Source organism: Rhincodon typus, chromosome 15 (genome assembly GCF_021869965.1).
Source record: "Rhincodon typus isolate 14 chromosome 15, sRhiTyp1.1, whole genome shotgun sequence".
Classification (NCBI taxonomy): Eukaryota; Metazoa; Chordata; class Chondrichthyes; order Orectolobiformes; family Rhincodontidae; genus Rhincodon; species Rhincodon typus.
Genome location: NC_063346.1, coordinates 61,267,170 through 61,290,334, shown reverse-complemented (window position 1 = coordinate 61,290,334; position 23,165 = coordinate 61,267,170). Strand labels below are relative to the sequence as shown.

The 23,165-nt window shown below is 39.5% G+C and overlaps 1 protein-coding gene across 1 annotated transcript; it reads left to right on the top strand.

Annotated features, from left to right (window-relative positions):
- Positions 1-1,386: 1,386 nt before the first annotated feature.
- Positions 1,387-19,139, top strand: LOC109913133 (tyrosine-protein phosphatase non-receptor type substrate 1-like). The gene is made up of 6 exons (XM_020512614.2): positions 1,387-1,441; positions 1,592-1,909; positions 3,615-3,926; positions 11,220-11,330; positions 11,712-11,749; positions 18,654-19,139. The coding sequence occupies exons 1-6, from the start codon at positions 1,396-1,398 to the stop codon at positions 18,810-18,812; spliced, it is 984 nt and encodes a 327-aa protein (XP_020368203.2). The 5' UTR covers positions 1,387-1,395; the 3' UTR covers positions 18,813-19,139.
- The last annotated feature ends 4,026 nt before the right edge of the window (positions 19,140-23,165 follow it).

Here is a 23,165-nt window from a genome sequence, read left to right as displayed (position 1 = left end):
ATGCGTTATTTTTTTTTCAAAAGGATAATAGTATTTTACACAGAATTTAGAATTATTTGAGGCCTGGCGTATTAGAGCCAAAGATACAGCGAAAAACTGATCGAAAAACATCCTACTATGTCTTAAACGGGAATGGACAGGTTAAGTGAAAATGAAGAAATTAAGCAGATGAATGTATCATCTGAGGAACGATGATGTGGTCAACTTTGGTGGGAATAAGAGAAATCAGAAAGTGATTTAATTAGTTAGAGGCTATAACATTCTGTGGAGCACAGGGATCTCCGTGTCTTTATCAAAAAACAAGAGTTAGTGCTCAGAAACAGCAAGCATTTGGTGGCAGAATGACTCTTTATAAATTGGGAGATTTGGTGCAAATGGAGGAAAGGAACATTGATGAGTTCGGACCCGGAGACAACGACAAGTTTGATCCCCTTAACAAGTGATATACTTCCATTAGAAATATTGTACAGGAGGTTGCCTAGGTTGATACTTGGAACAAACATGTTGTCTACTAGGAAAGCTTCTTACTGTGTGCATGGGAAATTAGAAGATTGAGAAGACTTCTTGTTGAACCATTTAGGTTCCCGAGGTTTTGAGTGGTTGCGTAATGACTAAATGTATACTAAGTACGCGCTTGCTCTTTTGAGAGACCCTCCAAGTAGAGGGTGAGTGAGGAGGGAAGGTTTAAAATAGAGGAAGAATATTTAACACGGAGATTAGGAAGATTTGTCTTCTTGGAAAAGGTGTCTTTCAGAATTCTCTACCTAAGAGAGCAGTGAAAATCTGGTTTTTGAATATATTGAAAGCAGAACTACATAGATTTTTGATTTAAAAGTCGATCAAAGGTTATGGCGGAGTGTATTACGAGAAGGTGGGACTCAGTCCAAAATCAGATTCGTGCATTTATTAAGTGGTAGAGCAGGCTCGCGTGTTCAACTTGTCCACTCCTAATCCCATTTCCTATGACATTATGTTCTTAATGTCCAACCTATAACAACCTACCGTAGGGTGTAAATACATCACAGTTCCCGCTGATGAAAATCAGAATAAAGTTAAACTGAAATCGAGTACAGATAACAAGAAAACACCACACGTTCACACAAATAAAAGACAACCCATTTAAGACTTGCTTATTTTACATCACCTGCAAGAACAGGGACAGAGGTAACGATTCAGCTCGATGCTGTATTTCCAGCACTCTGTAGTTTTAGTTTCAGCATTCGCAGTACTTCACGGTTTGTCTTTCGACTTGCCATCACTTTATTTGCACTTCACCAGTTCTTTCATGATAGGACATATGCAAAACAGTACAATCTCACGTCATCTGTGGCCGCTCTGTATAAATTCACCGCAGCATGCGTCTATTGGCAAGAATTGATTCTTCCTTCACCCAATATGATTATACTGCAGTGCATGTTGGTCCTCGAAATGATATCGACAGGTATTTTCTGGGAAAAAAAAACAATTTTAAAAATCGTCTTAATATTTATTCATGTTAGACTGTATCAATCTATCTTTTAGGAGTTTTCAAGTCAGATCTCAATGTTGAATTAATGGAATGCATTATTTTTCTCCTCTTTTTCTTTGAAAGCTTTTTGCTATTCCCATATCCAGGTGTCACAGAAGCCTCAACGCATTATTCGGAATTTCGGTGAAAATGTAACCATCACTTGTGCTTTCAGTATTCCGTCTGATGATTCAGAGGTGGGTGTCTTCTGGTGGAAACTTGGCGATAATGCACTTCTACATCCTAGCGCCGACGCTAGGAAACGGTATTTTAAGAGAAAGGGCCAGGGCACCTTACTGCTCATTGACATCCGTCTTGAAGATGCTGGAGTTTACTACTGCGGAGTTAATCAAAACAGAGCGATGATTAGCAACGGGACTGGAACGACACTTGTTGTCTACAGTAAGTGTCATTGTAGGTGAAGGAATTGTTAGAAATCTCGTTCCATTGTTTAGCCGATTAATAATATTGAAAGACATTGTAGAATGCTGCTGAAAACAAAAAATAATGCTGGAAATCACAGCGGGTCAGGCAGCATCCATGAAGAGAGAGCAAACTAAGGTTTCAAGTCTAGATGACGCTTCATCAGGGCATTCGTTGTAGAATGTTGTCGTGTTTGCATCATTGCAATGCCAAACAGGGCAGGAAGATTAGTAAAATCTCGAAAAAAAATCATTCAACAGCAATTATGTATATCCGATCGAGTTAACATGTGTTTGACGCGAAATGATTGAGAAATTGTCATGTTTCGCCGATATTGTCAATGCAAAATGCTGAAAGCCTGATATCTTGAGAATGGAGCATATGGAATCAATGTGTAGAAACAATGATTTTCTGAAGAAGGGTCTCGACCCGAAACGTCAGCTTTCGTGCTCCTCTGATGCTGCTTGGCCTGCTGTGTTCATCCAGCTCTACACCTTGTTATCTTGGAAAAAATGTATTTTTTTTTATCTAACAGAACCATTATTGTGGGACATGCTCCGTTCTATCACAGATCCTAATGAATCAAATCATCCAATTCTTTAATATTGACCTCATAACAAAATGAGCTGAAATGATTTAACCACGTTAGAGTGAAGTCGATTAGGCTGCCAACAAATTTATATATTGTTTTACTGGTGGAAATTTGGGGAAAACTGTTCCAGCGAGCTCTGTATGACCTCCGATTATACAGTGAATATGTTCCCAAAAGAATATAATTTCCTGTTCATAATGTTATCTTCAGCTGAGCTGGTGACGCATTTTTCTCCTGACCAAACATCTGAGGAGACTGGAATAAAACGACACAAACGGGCATTCATGGTTGTTTCTTCTCGTGTTTAGCCCAAATTGTAAGCAAATATTTTATTAACAAGCACGGAATTTCCCAGAACAATTTATATCCATGATTCATACAACATTCCGTTATTCTAGAAATTGATGGCGTTGTAAAGGTTATTTTGGCAGTTGCAGTTAGACTTGTGCATCTGAGGTCAGAGTGTTACCAGTTAATGTTTGCTTTTCTCTAGTGAATTAATCCCATACAATGAAAGAATAGATCCCCACAGTGCAGAAAGAGGTGATTCGCCCGATCGAGTCTGCACCGGCCCTCCGAAATTCATCTCACCCAGACCCACTTTATCCCTGGGATTCCTGTAGTGTACTAAAAGCTCGATATAGCTTCACGTTGATCAAGCGTATTTGCATGACTGTTCCACTTAAACAGCACATCCCTGTGTGCTACGGGGCAATCTAGAATGGCCAATCCGCCTAACCTGCACATCTTTGGACTGTGGGAGGAAATCGGGGCACCAGAAGGTAATCCACGCAGACATGGAGAGAATGTGCAAGCTCCACACAGACAGTAGCCAGAGGCTAGAATCGAACTCGCGTCCCCGGCGCTGTGAACCAGCGATACTAACCACTAGCCGCCCAATTAAATAGCACTACTAATGAATTGCGCAAAATTTTTGCGCGAATCAAATAAATGGCTCAACACAGAGTGACTTTTGTGTAACTCTTATTTTCCAAATTAATAAAACAATACTCAGCATTATTCATTGGTTAAGAGATACAATGATGTTCTAAATCGACAGCGCTGAACGATGTTATCTTAATCCCATTACAGATCCACCATCTACCCCTACGATACTTTCCAAAACACCTGATGGAAATTCAGACATCTATCTACATCTCGTATGTGAAACAGTTGACTTTTACCCAGCGGCGATTACATTCAACTGGTACAAAAATACAAGCAAGATTGTCACCGGGATAAAAACAACACAGTACTTGACCGATGCGGGGCTACATCGAGCTTCCAGTACTCTACAGGAATCACAGCCAATCCAGAAAGGCACCTCTTATATTTGTTTGGTATCTCACAGCGCCACCCAAAGTTCGAAATTGTCTGTTTATTTGGTGTCAAGTTCTACCTCAGGTAGGAAGCCAACGAATGAATTTGTATATAATTAACAACACTATTACTGAAATTGCACAAAACTAAAACGATAGCTCAAAACTTTTATTTACATAGAAATTGAATGCTAAATATTGAGACAAGAAAAACTGGAGATGCTGGAATCCAAAGTAGACAAACAAGAGGCTGGAAGAACACAGCAAGCCAGGCAGCATCTGGAGGAAGGTGGAAGCCAACGTTTCGGATATTACTCTTCTTGAAGAAGGGTAGTACCTGAAAATTGACTAAATATTGAGGTTCTGAACCTACACATGCAAACTGAGTATATAGAAACATAGAACAGTACAACACAAGAACAGGCCATTCAGACGACCATGTCTGTGCAGGTCATGATGTCACTCTAAACTAATCCCATCTGCCTACAAATGGTCTGTATTCTTCTATTCCCTGCCTGTTCATGTGTCTGTCTAAATGCGTCTTAAACATTGCTATCGCATCTGCTTCTACCATCTCCACTGGCAGATTGTTCCAGGCATAGACCACTCTGTAAACTGTATTCCTCAAACATCTCCATTATATGTTCCCCTCTCACCTTAAACCTATGGCCCCTAGTATATGACATTTCCCCCCGGAACTAACTAGCCACTGGCCACCCCTCTGCTTCCAATGCTCAAGTGAAAACAATCCAAGTTTGTCCAACCACTCCATATAACTAATACTGTCCAATTGATGCAACATCTTGGTAAACGTCTTTTGCAACTTCTGAAAAGCCTGCACATCCTTCCTTTAGTATGGCAACCAAAACTTCACACAATTTTCCAAATGTAGCTTAAATAAAGTTTTATACAGTTACAATATATCTTACCAACTTTTATACTCAATGCTCTGACCAATTAAGGAAAGCATGTCATTACCCTTCTTGATGAGATTATCTATTTGTGTTGCCACTTCCAGGAAGCTATGACATCACACCCCAAAATCCTTCTGTATATCAATGTTCCAAAGGCTCCTGCCATTTACTGTATAATTACTTCTTGCATTTGACCTCTCAAAATGCATTGCCTCACATTTGTCTAGATTAAATTTTATCTGCCATTTCTCTTGTCAATTTCCAACTGATCTATGTCCTTCTGTATCCTTTGAAAACCTTCCTCACTATGCACAATTCAACCAATTTTTGTGTCATCTGAGAACTTTTATATCAAACATACCGACTCACCATGGATCCCATGTGACTTAATCTTCAATGTTTTAGGAAAGCCTATGTACACTACAACTACTGTCCTACCATCATTAATTATCTTCATCATTTCCCGAAAAAAATCTCCGTCTAATTTCTGACAAAAGATCTCCCTTGTGCAAACCCATGCTGATTGTCCAAAATAAGTCTTATTTCCCTGATTAATCTCATTCTTTTCCAAATGCAAGCAATTCCTGTCCCTAAGAATCGTCTCCAGTAATTTCCCTACTGGTGATGTAAGGTTCACTGGCCTATGGTTTTCTGAATTATCCCTGTTGCCATTTTTAAACGAAGGAATAACATTGGCTATTCTTAGTTTTCTGGTACCTCACCTAGGGCTGAAGATGATACAAAGATCTCTGTCAAGCCCAACAATCTCCCCCCTCGCCTTCCTCAATATCCTGGAGTAGGTCCCATCAGGCAGTGGGGACTTATCTACCTTAATGTTTTTCAAGGCATCTAACACCTCCTTTTTAATATTGACATGCCATAGGATATCAACACACATCTCTCTAATCTTACCATTTTCCATGTCCTTCTCCTTGATGAATAGCAATGCAGAGTACTCATTAAAGACCTTACCCACTTTCTCCGGCTCCATGCATAAATTCCTTCCTTTATCCTGCTGTACACCTACCCTTTCCCTGGCTACCCTCCTTGTTCTAAAATGGATATAAAATGCCTTGGGATTTTCTTGTCAAGGGCATTTCAAGATCCCCTCTGGCCCTCTAATTTCTTGTTTTAATACTTTCATGCTTCCTTAATATTCCTTAAGGGCCTTTTCTGATTTCAGTGTCCAACACCTTACAAATGTTTTATTTTTCTTTTTGACTAAACTTTCAATATCTCTGGTCATCCAGGATTCCCAAACTTTGCCATCCTATCATTCTTCCTGAGAGGATCTTGATGGTCCTGAATTCTGATCAACTGACCTTTAAATGGCTCCCATATGTCAGAAATGGATTTACTCTCAAACAGCAACCTCCAATCTAATTTCTCAACTTCCTGCCCAATACTATTGCAATTAGCCTCCTCCAATTTAGCACTTTCACCTGAGGACCAGCTTTATCCTTATCCATAAAAATCTTAAAACTTATGGAATCATGATCACTGTTCCCAAATTGCTCCCCACTGAAACTATAAACAAGCTGGCTTGGCTCTTACCAATACAAGCTCTATTATGGCCCCTTACCTAGTTGGACTAGCGATATATTGTTTCATGAAGTCCTCACAGATTCACTTAAAAATTTCTGCCCAATCTAAGTCCTTCGCAGCAAGGGAGTCCCAGCCAATATTAGGGAAGTCAAAATCAACCAAAACAATTATGCTGTCATTCTAAAATCTTTCCATGATTTGCTTACATATATGTTCCTCTATCTCTTGTTGGCTGTTGGGAAGCCTATAGTGTGACCCCATCATAGTGATTGCAACTTTTTTATTCCTGAGTTCTATACATATGGACTGTCTGGATGAGCCCTCAAAGACACCCCCTCTTAGTGTGACATTCTATCTTACCTTAAACATCTAAACCCTGGAACAGTGTGTTGCTAATACTGCCCTTCTCTCAGCCAAGTTTCTGTAGTGGCTGTAATGGCTATGATATGTAGTCCCATGCAATAATCCAGGATCTAAACTCATCGACCTTACCTGTTATGCACTTAATCCTGCAAGTCTCGCTGACCAACCTGGTCCTGCCTGTTCTTCCTATTAGACTTACTTGACTTAACCTCGACCTTCTTCTCAATCACTCCATATGCTGGCCTACTTTTCTACTTTCCATACCCTGCCTCCCCAATTTAAACTTTCTTGAGTGGTATTAGCAAACCAAACAAAGATATTGGCGCCCCTCTAATTTGGGTGCAAGTCATCATTCTTGTACACGTCCCTCCTTCCCCGGAAGAGATCCCAATGATCCAGCCATCTGAAGACATCGCTCCAACACCAGATCTTTAGCCATGCATTCAACTGTATTATCTTCCTGTTTATGGCCTCGCCAGTCGGTGGCACAGGGAGTCATCCTGAGCTTACAATCCGAGAGGTCCTGCATTTCACTTTCCTACCTGACTCCCGAAATTCCCTTTGCAGGACTTCACCTCTCTTGCTGCCTATGGCATGCATTCCAGTATGGACAATGATTTCTGGCTGCTCACCCTCCTCTTTCAAAATGTCCTGCACACACTGAGAGATATTCTTGACCCTGGCCTAGGAAGACAACATGCCAACCTGGAGTCTCGCTTGCAGCCACAGAAATATCTCTGTGTCCCTGATTACACAGTTCCGTATCATTACTATTTGATAACACTTTGATCTTCCCTGCTGTTCATTAGATTCAATCGTGGTGCCACGGATCTGGCTGCGGCTGTTACTTTCCTTGAGAGGTCATATCCTGACTCCTAACAATATTGAAAATGTTATACTTGTTTGAGTGGGGATTAGCCACAGGGTATTCTTTCATTGCCTGCCTGCCCACCCTTCTGCACTCATCTGGCTGAATGTTTGGTGTGACCACATCCCTGAAACTCCAGTCTATATAAAAGCAGGACATTGCTGCATGTGGCAATCTGTGCCTTCGGACACTGTACGATAACCATGTTTGTACACTTTGCAGGTGGTGACCGTAATCATTAGCAGGTATGAACAAATTCAATAGGAATTTAAGGCAAAGAGACTTTACTCATAAACTAAATTCATATGTGAACTCATTGGCACAGGAAGTGTTTAAGTGAAATAGAGAAGTGTTTAAACCAAAAGAAAAATTTAAAAGATATATCCTGAGAAGTTGAGGTATAATACTTTAAATGGAGCATGTAGCACATTCATCAGCAAGAGCAGATAGGCCAATTCCACTACAGTGAAATAAATTGAAAGAAAAATTGGACTTTCCCGTTCCAATATCATTTTAGGTGTGAATTTCTTCCAAACAAGCTTTGAGGCTTGAATTTGAATGTTAAAATTGTAGAATTATATTCCTTTAGTTTTTCATTTATGTTGCTGAAAATGAAAATAAGCTGTCGAAGCTTTCCACCTTCCACTCATTTGGGCACATGAAAGAATACCAAATTTCAATATGACCAAAAGAAACAGAACACATGACAATTGAATAATAGAAAAATTGTTGGAAGAGAATTGAATAATAGAAAAGTAGAAATTGTTGGAAAAGCTCAGCAGGTCCGGCAGCATCTGTGGAGAGAATTCAGAACTAACGTTTGGGGTCGAGTGACCCTTCCTCAGAACTGGACCCGAAACGTTAATTCTGATTTCTCTCCACATGTGGTGCCAGTCCTGCTGAGCTTTTCCAGCAATTTTTATTTTTGTCTCTGATTTACAGCATCTGCAGTTTTTTCCGTTTTTACATGAGAACGGATGCTGATTGTTTAACAAGTCAATGTTAATTTGGCAGTCCTGTATTTCTACTGATGAGTTGGACACGAAAAGCTTTGACAGCATGTCTTTGTTTCCCATCTCTGACCATTATCTTTCACTCTGGCTTTCTCACTGAATATTGGATGGAATACTACCCACTTTCCTGGACGAGCACAACTGCAACAACACTTAAGAAGCTTAACACCATCCAGAACAAAGCAACCGCTTGACTGACATCACATCCACCAACATTCAGTCACTCTCCTACCGAAGCTCGGTAGCATCGATGCATGCAATTTGCAAGATTCATTGCAGAAATTTGTTAAATGTCCTTAGACAGCGCCTTCCAAACCCACACCACTTCCATCTTGAAGGACAAGTCAGGAGATAAATAGAAGCACCACCACCTTCAAGCTTCCGTCCAAGCCACTCACCATCCAGACTTGAAAACACATCACTGCTTCTTCACTGCTGCTGGGTCAAAATTCTTGAATTCCATCTCTAAGGAGTAATTTACAGAATATGGACTGCAACAGTTCAAGAAGGCAGCTCACCACCACCATTTCAACGGCAACTGGGGCCAGGCAATATGATGCCCACATCTCACGCATGAATAAAATCAAACCTTTAATTTACTTTCTTTAGCTCCCTGTACCTTTTATCCCCTTAGTGGAACTCAATGTTCCAACCAATTCTGCCGGATTCCGATTCTACCCTGCTCTGAACTAACTTTCTGAAGGAACGCCAATTGACCTGAAATGTTAATTTTCATTTGTTCTCCACGGATGCTACCGGATCTGCTGAGTTTTTCCAGCACTTTGTTTTTTTTTGAACAATTCTCCAACCTCTTTGCTTAGGGAGAAGCAAGGTTGTTTGCTCTGATATCATGTGCTTTACGTATTTACTAGATGCTCCCTAAATTGGCTTCAAGTGTAAAAACTCACAGCATGTCTGTGTAAAATATTGAAAAGTGTATTCATTTCTAGTTTAGCACAAATTGCACATACACACACAAACACACACGCAAGCAATGGAAACAGTTCTTCAGCATCATTGGTAGCGTTTGATTTTTTAGTGGCTAAGATTGAGCCCCGTTTACTCTAAATATTTGAAATAATCGTTTGCAAAATCACAAAAAGTAATGAGTGTATATGAAACGAGCACCCAGACACAATCAGTATCATCTGGAAGAACAGGAAAAAGGAGCACACGGAGACAGTCAGCATTATCTTAACTGGGAGATGGAGCGGCATCTGGCCTGCAGTGGAACAGCTCCAAGTGGGAAGCTATAACTCCTGGGCAAATCTCCAGACCAAAACCAATCATCTGGGAGTGGGACGGGCATCTGATCCGCGAAGGGGTGGCTAGGGTGCGAGGCTATAAATTGTAGACAATTCCCGAGACGTCCCCACTTACATGGGAGTTCAAGAAGCATCTGACCTGCAACTTGGAGATAGTAAGAACTGCCGATGCTGGAATCAGAGTTAACACAGTGTGGAGCTGGAGGAACACAGCAGGCCAGGCAGCATCAGAAGAGTAGGAAAGTTGACATTTCGGGTAGGGACCCTTCTTCAGAAATTGCTTTAAATCATGAGTGAATCTCGAGGCCAACAACATTTCGTTGGAATTCAGCTGCTACAACCTGGCTAGCATTGAGTTAGACATCACGCTGTAAAATTGAAGGGTTGGTAAGAAACTGTATTAGGAATTGACCTTAAATTGTTATAAGTCAGGAAATCATACTGCACTTATAGAGGAGCTAAACGTAGCTTTAACGATAAAACAACAGGAAGAAGTGAAAGTCAAGGCCAAATTAATAAAATCAGGTAAGAACACCAAAGTAATGCAGTTTGATGTAAGGTAAATACTTTTCAGCAATCACAACTCGGCTCGGTCAAGCAGACTGCTGGACCTGTAATATGTGGGAAATCAAGCACCATACTCTGGTCCCAGACAACATGTTTTTCCTACAATACATACTTTAGTTACACTATTTATAATTTTTTTTCAACTTCCGTAACTACTTTCGATAACTCATTTCTAGCTATTCATATTTCTGTTATTAATTCCACGTCTTCATTAATTTCTGAGGAAGTAACTTCCTTGTAACTTCCCAAGAATAGCCTTGAAACTTTTCTACCTGTATTAATTGTAGACCTCGCGCAATGTCCTCAGATTTGTGTTGTCAATTTCTGCTTCCAGTAGGTACCATTCCGTCTAACACACGATACATTGCTATTGAAGTAGTGTACGCTTTAAGGTTCATAACCAATCCAGCCCCAGAACCTCCTCCATTTTGAAAATACATTTCGCATTATTTTAAAAGATTGCGCCCGCGAAAAGCTTGCAATGTATCGTCGTGTGATAGGGATGAGCAATTTCATGTCAGGATTACCTTCTGTCAGGGTAAATGATTTGACGGGCGATATCCAACAGGACAGTTTAAAATTAACAAAACAAAGCATCAATACATCAATTCAAAGGAACAAGGCATGACACAAAAAAAAAGCACGAAGGAAAGATTTAATCACTTCGATTTGTCTTGGGATATATTTTTAATTTCACTCCAGTTTTCATGCGCTGCAGTCTAATTGGCATTGCTAACTTTACAGTTTTCATGCATACACGAAGTTAGTAAATTGTTGATAATTATTGATTTATCCTAAATTCTATCTCAAAAATCTTCCCAGCTACATTCATTAATCTTACAGGCATTGACGTTAATTTTGACATTTTGGCGATTGGGTGCGCAGTCAGCGGACTCGTCTGTCTCGTGCTGGGGGCCGTCATTGGAAAGCGATGCAAGTCACGTTCATGCAGAGGTAAAGAGCGCTATGTTTACTTAGTTTTAAGGTTTTCGGTCAGTTAAAAAGGAAATGTTATTGTCAGTGGCTCCTAACTTGAAGCTAAAAAAAATACCTTTCTAATCTTAATCGGGACTCGATCATTGGATGACACACTGTACTAACATGAATGAATACTTAAAATGTCCTTTTAATGTTATCACCATTTTCCTATTTATACTGAAGTATGGGTACAATTCGGAATCCAAAATTATAAGCAGTTAGTGATTCTAATGAATAATATTTATGTATAATTATGAACCAAGACGGTATGCCTCATAGAAGTTGGACGTATCGGTGCCTCTCGTTTGGACTGTAAAAAGAAAGTAAAGTCTTGCAATTTCTATTCCCAATGCATAGGGACAAATCAAGATGCACCTCGACCATGCGAAGAAATGGTATGTCCGTATATGTTAACACCCTTTTAAGAGCATGTTAATTATTTTGCATTGTGGAAACAAACTGTCATTGTCTCGTGTGTCCATTTTCATTCTGTTGTAGCCATAAGATTTGGAGGTGGGGAGAAAAGACATTGACACTAATCTCCATTGTCAGTAGGTTCGTTGAATACTAGAATAAAAGCAAAGTACTGCAAGACATCTGAATTAAGTCAGAAAGTGTTGGAGAAACTCAGCAAGTATGGCAGCACCAGTGGATAGAGAAACAAGGTTAGCCAAAGACAATATGACTCTTCATGCAGCCTCAAGAGTTCAGAAGAACTGTAAATGTTAACCTTGTTTCTCTCGTCACAGATGCTACCAGACCTGCTGAGTTTCTCCTGCACTTTCTGGCTGTATATCATCAAATTCGGGAATTATTTTGACTAAACATTATGAGAATTCATGTTCTAAATATGTGTAAAATAGCTAAGACTAAGCAACACACATGAATATCAGCATGACTGAAATTGTGGAAAGCCCTTTATAATCATTATGGTCCATCACTTAAAGAAAAGTACAAGTCTGTAATTTTAAGATTGCATTCAAGATCTTACTTCACTTCCAGACACCTTTCAGGTAATTCTATTAATAGTGTAATTTTGGCATGCAATTGAAATCGAGCAGACGTAGTATTTTATTGGGCTTACTGCTATTCACTTTAACTGGAAATTTAATGCCATGTGTATCGCCTGGTGCATGGCAAGTGACAACATTTAAAACTTCTTGAAAAGATTTGTAGATTGGATAGTGGATAAAGTTGTAGACATGCTCCCCGAACCGGTGGGTTTGGTTGCAAATGTGTCGTCACACTGCTACGTAACATCGCCAGTATGCTTCCCGTGAAGCATCGATGTTCGGTCCCGCTTGTTATTTACATGCCTCGGTTTCGTGGGGTGGTTGGTATTCCTTCCAGTTCTGTTTCTCAGTGGTTTGTACACAGGGACTAATTCAATGCGTTTGTTGATGGAGACTGACAATACGGATACATGAACACCAACTAGCCACCAAGAGACATGACAAATCCTCACTTGTCTCACCACACACGGACAACGAGAGACACGAATTCGACTGGGACAACACATCCATAATCGCACAAGCCAAACAGAGACATGCCAGGGAATTCCTGGACGCCTGGTATTCCAACCTGAACTCCATCAACATTCAATTAGACCCTGTGTACAACCCGCTGAGAAACAGAACCAGAAGTAATACAAACCAGCCCAGCAAACCGAGGCATATAAATAACCAATGGGACAGAACACTGATGCTTCACCGGAAGCGCACTAATGATGTTACGTAGCAGGGTGATGAAACGTATGCAACCAAATCTACCGGCTCGGCGAGCCTGTCCACAATCTCAACATTAAAAACATCAGATTGAAGCAGTCTGTATCAAACACCACAGAATATAAGTCAAGTGCTGTCAAACAAAATAAAATAAAACTTTCAGTTAGGTGACAGAGAAAGGAAGGAAGTCGTGTGTTTGAGAATGGGGAGACAATCACCTCGTGTTATTGTTGCTGGACTGGACTTTTAATCCGGAGACCCAGATAATGTTCGGGAGACCCAGCTTTGAATCTTGCCATTGCAGATGGTGGAATTTGAATTCTTTTTTCTTAAATCTGGAAGTAAGAGTCTAATGATCATTATGAATGCATTGATGAGTGTCAGAAAAAAAAACATTTGATTCACTAATGTCCTATAGGGAAGGAAACTGCCATCCTTACCTAGCCTGGCCTACATGTGACTCTAGACCTACAATTGACTTCTAAATGCCCTCCGGGCAATTAGGGATGGGCAATAAATGCTGGCTTACCAGCAATGCCCTCATCCCATGAATGAATTTTAAAAATAAAACAGAAAGAGGGAGAGAAAGCAAGAACGGAGGTCAGAAAGATGGTTGGAACAATCCAAACCGATTAGTAAACTGCGTGCAAAGTTTCAGCAATGATGTCAATTTTTGTTCTCTGTCAGCAAAGAGCAGCCTTGAGTACTCATTTTAGTGATACTTAGTTTACAGATATTTCATCATGCTTGTCAATATTCTGGCATATATTTCTCTAAGGAGGTACTTCCAGAGGATTTGCAGATTTGTGGGCTGGTCAAATAATGAGACAATTCATGAAAACAGATTTCAGTATTATCAGCAGTATCAGCTGATAGCGCACCATGAAGTAAAACACAGGCCTACTAATTTGCACTGAAACAATGTGGATTAACTGAAGTAAACATGAAGAAATATGTGAAGGGAAAAAAAAAGCTTACCGAGACAAACGGGCAAGGTAAAATAATGACAATATTGATGATAATATTCATAAATAAATCCATCTGCAACATTAATGTTATTTTGAGTAAAGAATAATTTTTATGCATACAACCTTTCATTTAGTGTCAGCATCGCTGCAAGGTAAGCATTTTCTGTCCATCTAAGTTGTCCTTGAATAGGTGGTGATGAACCATATTCTTGTTATGCTGCATACAGTGGTACTTAGGTACAGGGAGACTGCACTTCTGAAGGGAGTTTGAGGATTTTGACTCAGCGATATATAAGGATATAGTTACAATTCAGAATCCAGTGCAGATAGTGTTGCAAACATTCACATATTGCTTTTATCTTTCAAGATAGTAGGAGTCATTGGGGGAGGCGATGGCCTAATGGTATTATCACTAGACTGTTAATCCAGATAACATTCTGCAGACCTGGGTTTGAATCCCACCATGGCAGAAGGTGGAATTTGAATTCAATAAATATCTGGAATTAAGAGTCTAAAGATGACCTTTAGGGAAGGAAACTGCCATCCTTACCTGGTCTGGCCTACATGTGACTCCAGACCCACAGCAATGTGGTTGAGCCTTAACTGCCCTCTTGGCAATTAGGGATGGACAGTAAATGCTGCCTAGCCAGTGATATCCTCATCCTATGAATGAATAAAGGAACAAGATACCTCCATGAGTTGCAACAGTGCTTTTTCAGATGGTATATTGGTAGTGGTGAGATTGAAGATTTACAGTGGTGTATTGGTTGAAAATCATGCAGGCTGCTTCAGAATGTATGGAGCTTTGTGTGTACTAGAGCTGCATCTACCCATGGCACAGTGAATATCCATCAAGGCCTCAATTTGTGATTTTTATGTAGCAGGCAGGTTTGGGGAAGTATAAAGTAAGTAGCTCAATACTGGCCAATTACCAGCTCAGGCTTGAATATTATCCAATAAGGACCTGGACTGTTTCAGTAAATAGGCATCATGACTGCTCAAGAGCTCTGTGCATTCAGCCAGAACATTCCACCTTCTAGACTTATTGTGGAGTTAAGGCCATTATTGAAGGAGCTCAAAATGATTCCATCCATGACTCTAATCTTAGCAACTGATGCAGTGATGGCCTGAGACTAAGATGATTGCTGTCCAACAACCACAGCCATCTTTGCTTGTGCTAGACATAATTAGCAGACAATGTGTTCCCTCATTTCTATTGATTTAGTTTTACCAGATGTCAAACACAGTTAAATGTTACTTTGATGTAAAGTGCAGTCATTCTTACCTCAGTTCCTCAGCTTGGCTCATTTGTCCATCCACGAACCAAGGCTTTAATGAGATCAGTGGCTGAGTTGCTCTGGCAGTACTGGGTAATAGTGACAGCTGTTTTGACTGTGTGAGTGTTGTTTTATAACACTTTATAACGCTGGACTCATTCTGGAGATCAATCTGACAGACAGTTGATCAGCCAGGTTAAATTTGTCCTGCCTTCTGTTGACACGATGTAAGTGGAATATTTTTCAGGGGGATGCCAGTATTTTACCTGTACTGAAATAACTGACTGATTGTGCAACCAGTGGAGGAGCACCTTTTTCTCATTGTAATAACCAAAATTTTGTATTGCATTGGCTCAAAAAGGCAGCTCACCTGAAAGGCAACCATGGGTGGGGGAAAAAGTACTGATCCAGTGATTGGTGCTCACATCTCATAAGTGAATGTATTTTTTAAAATGTCAGGGCACATAGCGTCTGAGTAAATCAAGAGCCAACAATGGTCTTATTAGGCTTAAACAATTACAATTGCCAAGTATCAAGCAGTCAAGTGATAAATCAATTCAGGGACAAAAATAATAACACCCACAAAATGTTGAACTTTATAGCCAAAGCAGCAGAATGCAAGAGTAAAGATTGTACAGTAAAACAGTATATTACTTCTGATAAATTGCATTTTGTACATTTCATCAAGGCCAATAAATCTGTGAGTAATTAGCAGTGTAAGTGACACAGGGCACAGAATCCATTTCTCTTATTGTACATTCAAATTCTGATGAGTAGTGAGGAATTTTGGACTTTAAAAGAAGTTCTAGAAGAACAGTGGCTCAGTGTTTAGCACTGCTGACTCACAGCACCAGGGACCCAGCTTCAATATCAGCTTCAGGCAACTGTCTGTGTGGATATTACACATTCTCCCCATGTATGCAGAAGTTTCCTCCAGGTACTCCGGTTTCCTCCCACAGTCCAAAGGTGTGTACGTTAGGGAGACTGGTCATGCTAAATTGTCTATAGAGGCCAGGGATGTGCAGGCCAGATGGATTAGCCATGGGAAATGCAGAGTTGCTGGGATACAGTACGGGGCGTGGGTCTGGGTGGGATGCCCTTCGGAGAGTCGGTGTGGACTTGATGGGCCGAATGGCCTGCTTGCACACGATTGGGATTCTATGATTCTATAAGGAAAAAACAGATCAGAACAGTGTGAGCATTATACATTTAACTTAATGAAATTGTGAAAGATAAGTTTTAGCATTTACAAACATTCCAAAGAAGTTTTGTGACAGTTGCAATGCGATTTTCTTTACAGACAAAAACAAACAAGCAAAAGAAGAATCAGCCCAGTGTAGAGGTTCTAAATTCATGTTGTAAATTTATGTTAAATAAAATCAAAAAAACTGCAGGTGCTGTGAATCAGAAACAAAAATAGAAATTGCTGGAAAAACTCAGTAGTTCTGACAGCAGCTGTAGATACAAACTAGAGTTAACGTTTCAGGTCCAGTGACCCTTCCTCAGAACACAGGACCCTTCTGAGGATGTGTGACTCGACCCATAATGTTAACTCTGAATTATCTCCACAGATGCTGCCAGACCTACTGAACTTTTCCACCAGCTTCTCTTTTCGTTTTAGAAATTTATGTTTGTTTCTGAAACAGCTGAATGTTGGAATATAAAGTGCAAAATGTTGTTTGTACTGAGCTAGCAAGGAAAATAAAATCACAGGACTCAGTTTATGTTCATTAAGTTTGAATCAGATGCACATTGATTGCATGAGTTGTCATTATGCTAATTCAATGTGAACATCAGATTAGACATCAGAGGCAATACATTAACTTAGTTACAAATGTAATTATATGTGCATTAGTTTGCTTTTAATGAAAGCACAATCAAGGGTTTAATTATTCTCGGAATTTAACATAATCTGAATCACAGTGAATTGTTAAAGTAACAAAGCAATGGTGAATGGTATGAACTACAAAAAGCTGATGGATATTGGAAAAAAATACTGATCCAGTGATTGGTGCTCACATCTCATAGGTGAATATATTTTTTAAAATGTCAAGGCACATAGCCTTTGAGTAAATCAAGAGCCAACAATGGTCTTATCAGGCTTAAACAAGTTCGGTCTCTGGAATTATGTGCCACCTTCTCCTGTTTCTTCATCTTGTCTCACAGAAAGACTGTTCAGTCCACAAAAACTTTTGTCAATAAATTGGAGTTATGTGACTGCAGACAAGTGAGTCCATCAGCAATAAATTAAGACAGCAGTTATCACCCTCAGTCAGTGTTGTGAGAATCAGGAAACAATGAATATCATACAAGTTAGACCAAGGAGAATAAGTGGGAATGCATAATACACGTGGACAAAGATACCCAAAATCATAAAACTGAGTAGTGGGCAGGGAGCAAAATGACTCAAAATATATTAACGCTGAGTTGAGAATCAGTGAATAGAAGATGAAATGACTGACTATAGGTTCTCAGATAGCATGAGATTTTCATGTATAAAAGAAAGAAAGAACCCAAGGAATCAACATAACACCTACTCACAGTTAGGGAATAGTGATTGATATATCCACTGCCATTCTGCAGCATCATATAGGAAGGTTTTGGTTGCACAAAATTAATAGAAATGTTTTGATCATGAATGGAAGTCATATTTAGCAATTTATTGTCCAAGATTTTGTAAACCCCCCATGGAAGGTAATGGTTTAACTTAAAAGACAAAAAAATACTTAATGGAATAAAAACACAATGAGACATGAGACAACAAGGTGCAGGGCTGGATGAACACAGCAGGCCAAGCAGCATCATAGGAGCAGAGAGGCTGACGTTTCGGGCCTAGACCCTTCATCAGAAAAAAGGGATGAGACATGATCTGCTTTAACCTTGTGTGCGAGGACATGACTCTAAGCCAGCAAGCCCTAAGTTTAATAAAAACAAATCTGAGTAAAAAAAGTACATGACTGTTGAAATACTGACAGTAACAGATTATCTTTTGTTTCTGGCTCTGGATATACCTGAATTTATGTATTAAGCATCAACTAAATGATAAATTTACCCTCATGCACCAATAATGTAGGCTGCATTTTAGGACTCATGAAAAATGAGCAAGTACTTTGTTCTAAAAGATTTCATGTAGTTTGGTGCAATTATAAAATATAATAATGTTCTACTTTCAACATAAATATCACATTAGTTAAATTAGTTCCAGTTACATTTAGACCGGCATCATATTATGATCAATAGCTTGCGACCAAAATCTTTAACTTTTAAATTTAGTGATCTGAAAGCTAATATGAAATATTATTGGACTTAAAGCATTCTGAATCGTTACAGACGCTGGAAGTAACCGAAGATAGCAACTTGGGTTATGCAGCTCTCAATATGTTTAGTTCGGAGAAAGGACGGACGCACAGACAACAGGAAAATTGTACACATTATGCTGCAATTAAGACAGGCATGGATGCAGTGCGAAATTCGTCCACAGAAATTTAGTAGGCAAATGATTTGCGATTCCACCGGCAGAATGTGAATTCTTGTAGAATCCTGAAGTGTATTCTAGTTAATGCTGATACTGGTTCGTGGACTGAATAATATGAAACAAAAAGCATGGTTTTCCTTTTTTTCCGATCTGTTAAACGATGTAATAATGATAATTTTCTTGATTCATTTATAATGTACTGTTACTTGAACTTGCATTATGTGTATTTCTGCATCACTCAACCAAAGCAATGTAACAAGTATTGTGAAGAACTGATACTTTAAGGGATCATGTTGTATATTTGGGTGCAGTATGATCACATGTTATTCCATTCAAAATGTGTTTTTTTTTTGTTCAGCATACTTCTTCTGTTGTATTTGCTTACATTAACATAGCTCACATATTGTCAGTCTCTTCATTTGAAGTAGGACTACCTGGAAATTTAATTTTTGTTCTTTTTGATATATGAACCATAACATCATAAACAATATACTCCACATTGGTTTTCAATACGTCATCACATTTGGCGGGAAGAATTGAGGAGTTGAAGATATTTAAATATAAAAATACCACACAAGGCCACAAAACAGACGGATCAGGGTGTCCTCATCTGTAGATCATGAAAAGCTAGTATTCAGCAGGTCTGGCAGCATCTGTGGAGGAGAAAACGGAAGGCTCACCGGACCCAAAACGTTAACTCTGTTTTCTCCTCCACAGATGCTGCCAGACCTGCCGAGCTTTTCCAGCAGCTTTGTTTTTGTTCCTGATTTACAGCATCCGCAGTTCTTTTGGTTTTTATTAAGCTAGTATTCAGGTTCAGCTGGTAATATAGAGGGAAATTCAATGTTATCCTTTATTTCAATGGGAATGTAATATAAACTATTAAGGAGGCTTTGCAAAAACTATTGAGATTTTCCTAAAACTATACAAGCTACTAGTAAGATCACAGATGGAATACTATAAAAAAGGATATAGGAACAATGTGGATGTGATGGGCTGAAAGCCTTTTTTACTGTGCTGCAGATCTCTATGACTCTATTTAAGGAAAGATATACTTGCATTAGTGATAGTCCAGACAAGATTCAATAAGCTAATACCAGATATTGGCCTTGGTGGGGGGGTTTGGGGTGGTGGGGGGGGGGGGGGGGGGGGGGGGGGGGGGGGGGGGGGGTTGGGGGGGGGGATGGGGACAGCTGTCTTATGAAAAGAGGTTCAGTAATTTGGTCCTGTGTTCATTGGAATTTAGCAAAACAAGAAGTGACTTGACAGGGTTAATGCTGAAAGATTGTTTCCCTTGTGGGAGAGTCCAGGGTTGGAGGGCATAACTTCAGAATAAGGGGTCACACATTTAAGACAGAGGTGAGCAAGAATTTCTTCTCTCAAAGGATAGTGAATCAGTGGAATACTTTACCACGGAGGGCTATTGAGGCTGCGTGATGAAGTATATTTAAGACTGAGATCGACAGATTTTTAATTAGAAAGATTAAAGGTAAAAAGACAGGAAAATCCAGTTGATGATTTTTGAATCAGCCACAATCTCATTGAATGGTGCAGCAGACTTGATGGGCTGAATGTTATACTTCTGTTCCTATGTCTTATGGTTTAATAACGCCCTCAAATGTAACATTGCAAACAACACAATGCACAATTAGCGTTGCTTATTATTAGTGGTGGACTGAAATTAATAATTAGACTAATGCAATGTCAGACACAACAATTTATGATATAATACAATGTACTGCAAATTATTTACAACATAGAAAAAGCTCATTCAGCCAAATATGTCATGCAGATGTTCATACTTCTCAAGAAATTCTTTCAAACACAAGTCCTCAAAGCTTACCAATAAATGAGTCAAGTATTTCCTTCCTCGTTTACTGGTACAGCTTTCAACTAAATGTTTGGATAACTTAACAATCCCATGTGCTAGAAAGAATCACTTTCCATTTGTAATTTGGAAGAAAATAACTTCTTCTGAAGTTCTGTTTTTATTATTAGGGGTGTCATTTAATTATGAACTCTAATCCAGAATACTAATCCTCTGATTATGCCTTCTGTCAGAGTTCCAACCTGGTGCATATTTCTTGTAACGTATGATAAGCACACTATTATACTATTTAAACGTAATATCATTTTCAGTCCTTCTATATGTTATTTTTCAATATAGAGGCCAGGACTGTATACAGTTCTCCAAGCATGTTCAAACTTACATATTTTTAGTCAAAATGTATTGTTTTTCAATTGTTGAAATATCCAAAGGTTTTTTTTAATGTGACTGAGTGAACATACTTCACTGCTTTCAGTGTTTTGTCTACCTACACAATTTATACCACATCTATCTCACTCAGTCACTTAACTTCCAAGCATATGACTTTGTAGGGTGGTGATAATCTACTGGTATTGTCATTGGATTAGTAATCTGAGAGCCAGGTAATGTTCTGGGAACCCAGATTCAACCATAGCATCTGTTGGAAATTGAATGCAAACAACAGGGATGAAAAGTCGTAAGTCAAAATGAACCTGTGAATAAAAACCCATTTAACATATCACTAACTAGCAGGAAGATAGTCTGTCCTAGACTTAGTCTGGCCTAGATTTGACTCCAGACCCACAGCAATATTATTGCCTCTTTATTCCCCTCTGATATGTCCCAGCAAGCCACGCAGTTGTATCAAACGATTAATTAAATCAAAATCACACAGATCATCGGGCATCAACCTAGACATTAGAAGCGACAACAGCAAGCTTATCTCTGTCAATCCTGAAAAATCCTCTTGAACAGCATTCAGTAGGTAATGCCAAAACTGCAAGAACATACCCACAGCCTTGTCAAGCAACTGCTCAGCATAGTCATACTTATCTTACAGGCAAATTTCCAAACCCAACTACTTTATGGGTCTGTCACACTGATGGGGCAGCAGAAGTGTTGGCACAGTGATAGAGGAGGAACTTGGTCCAGGAGTGCTGGACATTGACTCTGGATGCTTCATGGCATCAAGTCAAATATGGATGCCAAAACTTCCTGATTAGCCTTAATTTTCCCTCCCCTCCCATCAGCTTATAAATCAGTGTTTATCCATGTTAAACACCACTTACAGGTAGCACTGAGTGTAACAAGAATGCGGAATGTGCTGTGGGTGGAGAAGTTCAATGTGCATCACTAAAGGCATCTCTGCACCACCAATACTAACTTAGCTGATAGACTGATAAAGTAGTGGTAAGAAAATAGCAGCCAGCCTGGGTCTGCAACACTTGGAGAGGGAAGTAACAAGAGGAAAAGTCATACTTGACTTCATGTTCACCAATGAATTTGCTGCACATGCATCTGTCTATGAGACTTCAGTAGAAGTGGTCTCTGCATTGTCCTAATGGAGACAGGTTCATCTTTACATTGCAGATACCTTCCATCATGTCGGGCATGACCACACTGGGATAGATTTTGAACAAATCTAGCAACTCAAAATTTCAAGAAATGCTTTGGGCCTTCACTCTCACCAGAATTGTAAAGAAAAACACCTCTAAGTCCTACATATCCAATTAAGTTAGGGAATACTGTTCTTTTTTTAAATGCAGGATGTGGATGCTAGTCAGACCAGCATTTGTTGCTGATCTGTAATTACCCAGAGGGGAATGAAGAGTCAATCACATTTCTGTGGATCTGTGGCCAACATCAGGTAAAGATGGCATTTTACTTCCCTAAAGGAGTGTAAGAAAGCATGCAAGGAACAAGACTGGGCACATTTAGACCGTAAGTGTCAGCTACAACACAAAAGTACCATATGGCATAAATAATAAATGAGGAAGAAAGCTGAGTGATTCCACAAACAATGGATTTTATTTAAGGTCTTCAGTCCACTGGCATCCAATCTTGAATGGAGGTGCACCAATACCCGATCCTCTAATATGGGGGATCTTGGTACTTCAGTGAAAAACACAAGGTTTAAGCATTTACAACAATCTTCAGCGCGAAGTGCTAAGAAGATGATCTATCTTGGCCTCCTCCAGAGGCACATAATATTATAGAAACCAGCCTTCAACCAATTCAATTCAGTTGACATGATTTCAAAAAAAGAGCTGAAGGCATTCAACGCTACCAAGGCTATAGGCTCTGACAATACTCCAGCATTAATACTGAAATCTTGAAATTGATGCAACCTTGCCAGGCTGTTCCGATACAGCTATAACTCTAGATTCTACCTGGCATTGTAGAAAATTATGTAAATATATCCTGCACACAAAGAATAAATCAAACCCAACCAATTCATGCTCCATCTGCTTGAGCCCTTGAAGAAGATGTTGGTGAGCTGCCTTCTTGAACTGCTGCAGTCCACATGCTATAGGTTGACCAACAATGCCCTTAGGAAGAG

Bases quoted from the DNA above. Each gene is read 5' to 3' on its own strand.
- LOC109913133 (XM_020512614.2), top strand. From the start codon at position 1,396: ATGATTATACTGCAGTGCATGTTGGTCCTCGAAATGATATCGACAG. The intron at 11,331-11,711 runs GTAAAGAGCGCT...CCCAATGCATAG, and splicing joins CAAGTCACGTTCATGCAGAG to GGACAAATCAAGATGCACCT. The intron at 11,750-18,653 runs GTATGTCCGTAT...GAATCGTTACAG, and splicing joins CTCGACCATGCGAAGAAATG to ACGCTGGAAGTAACCGAAGA.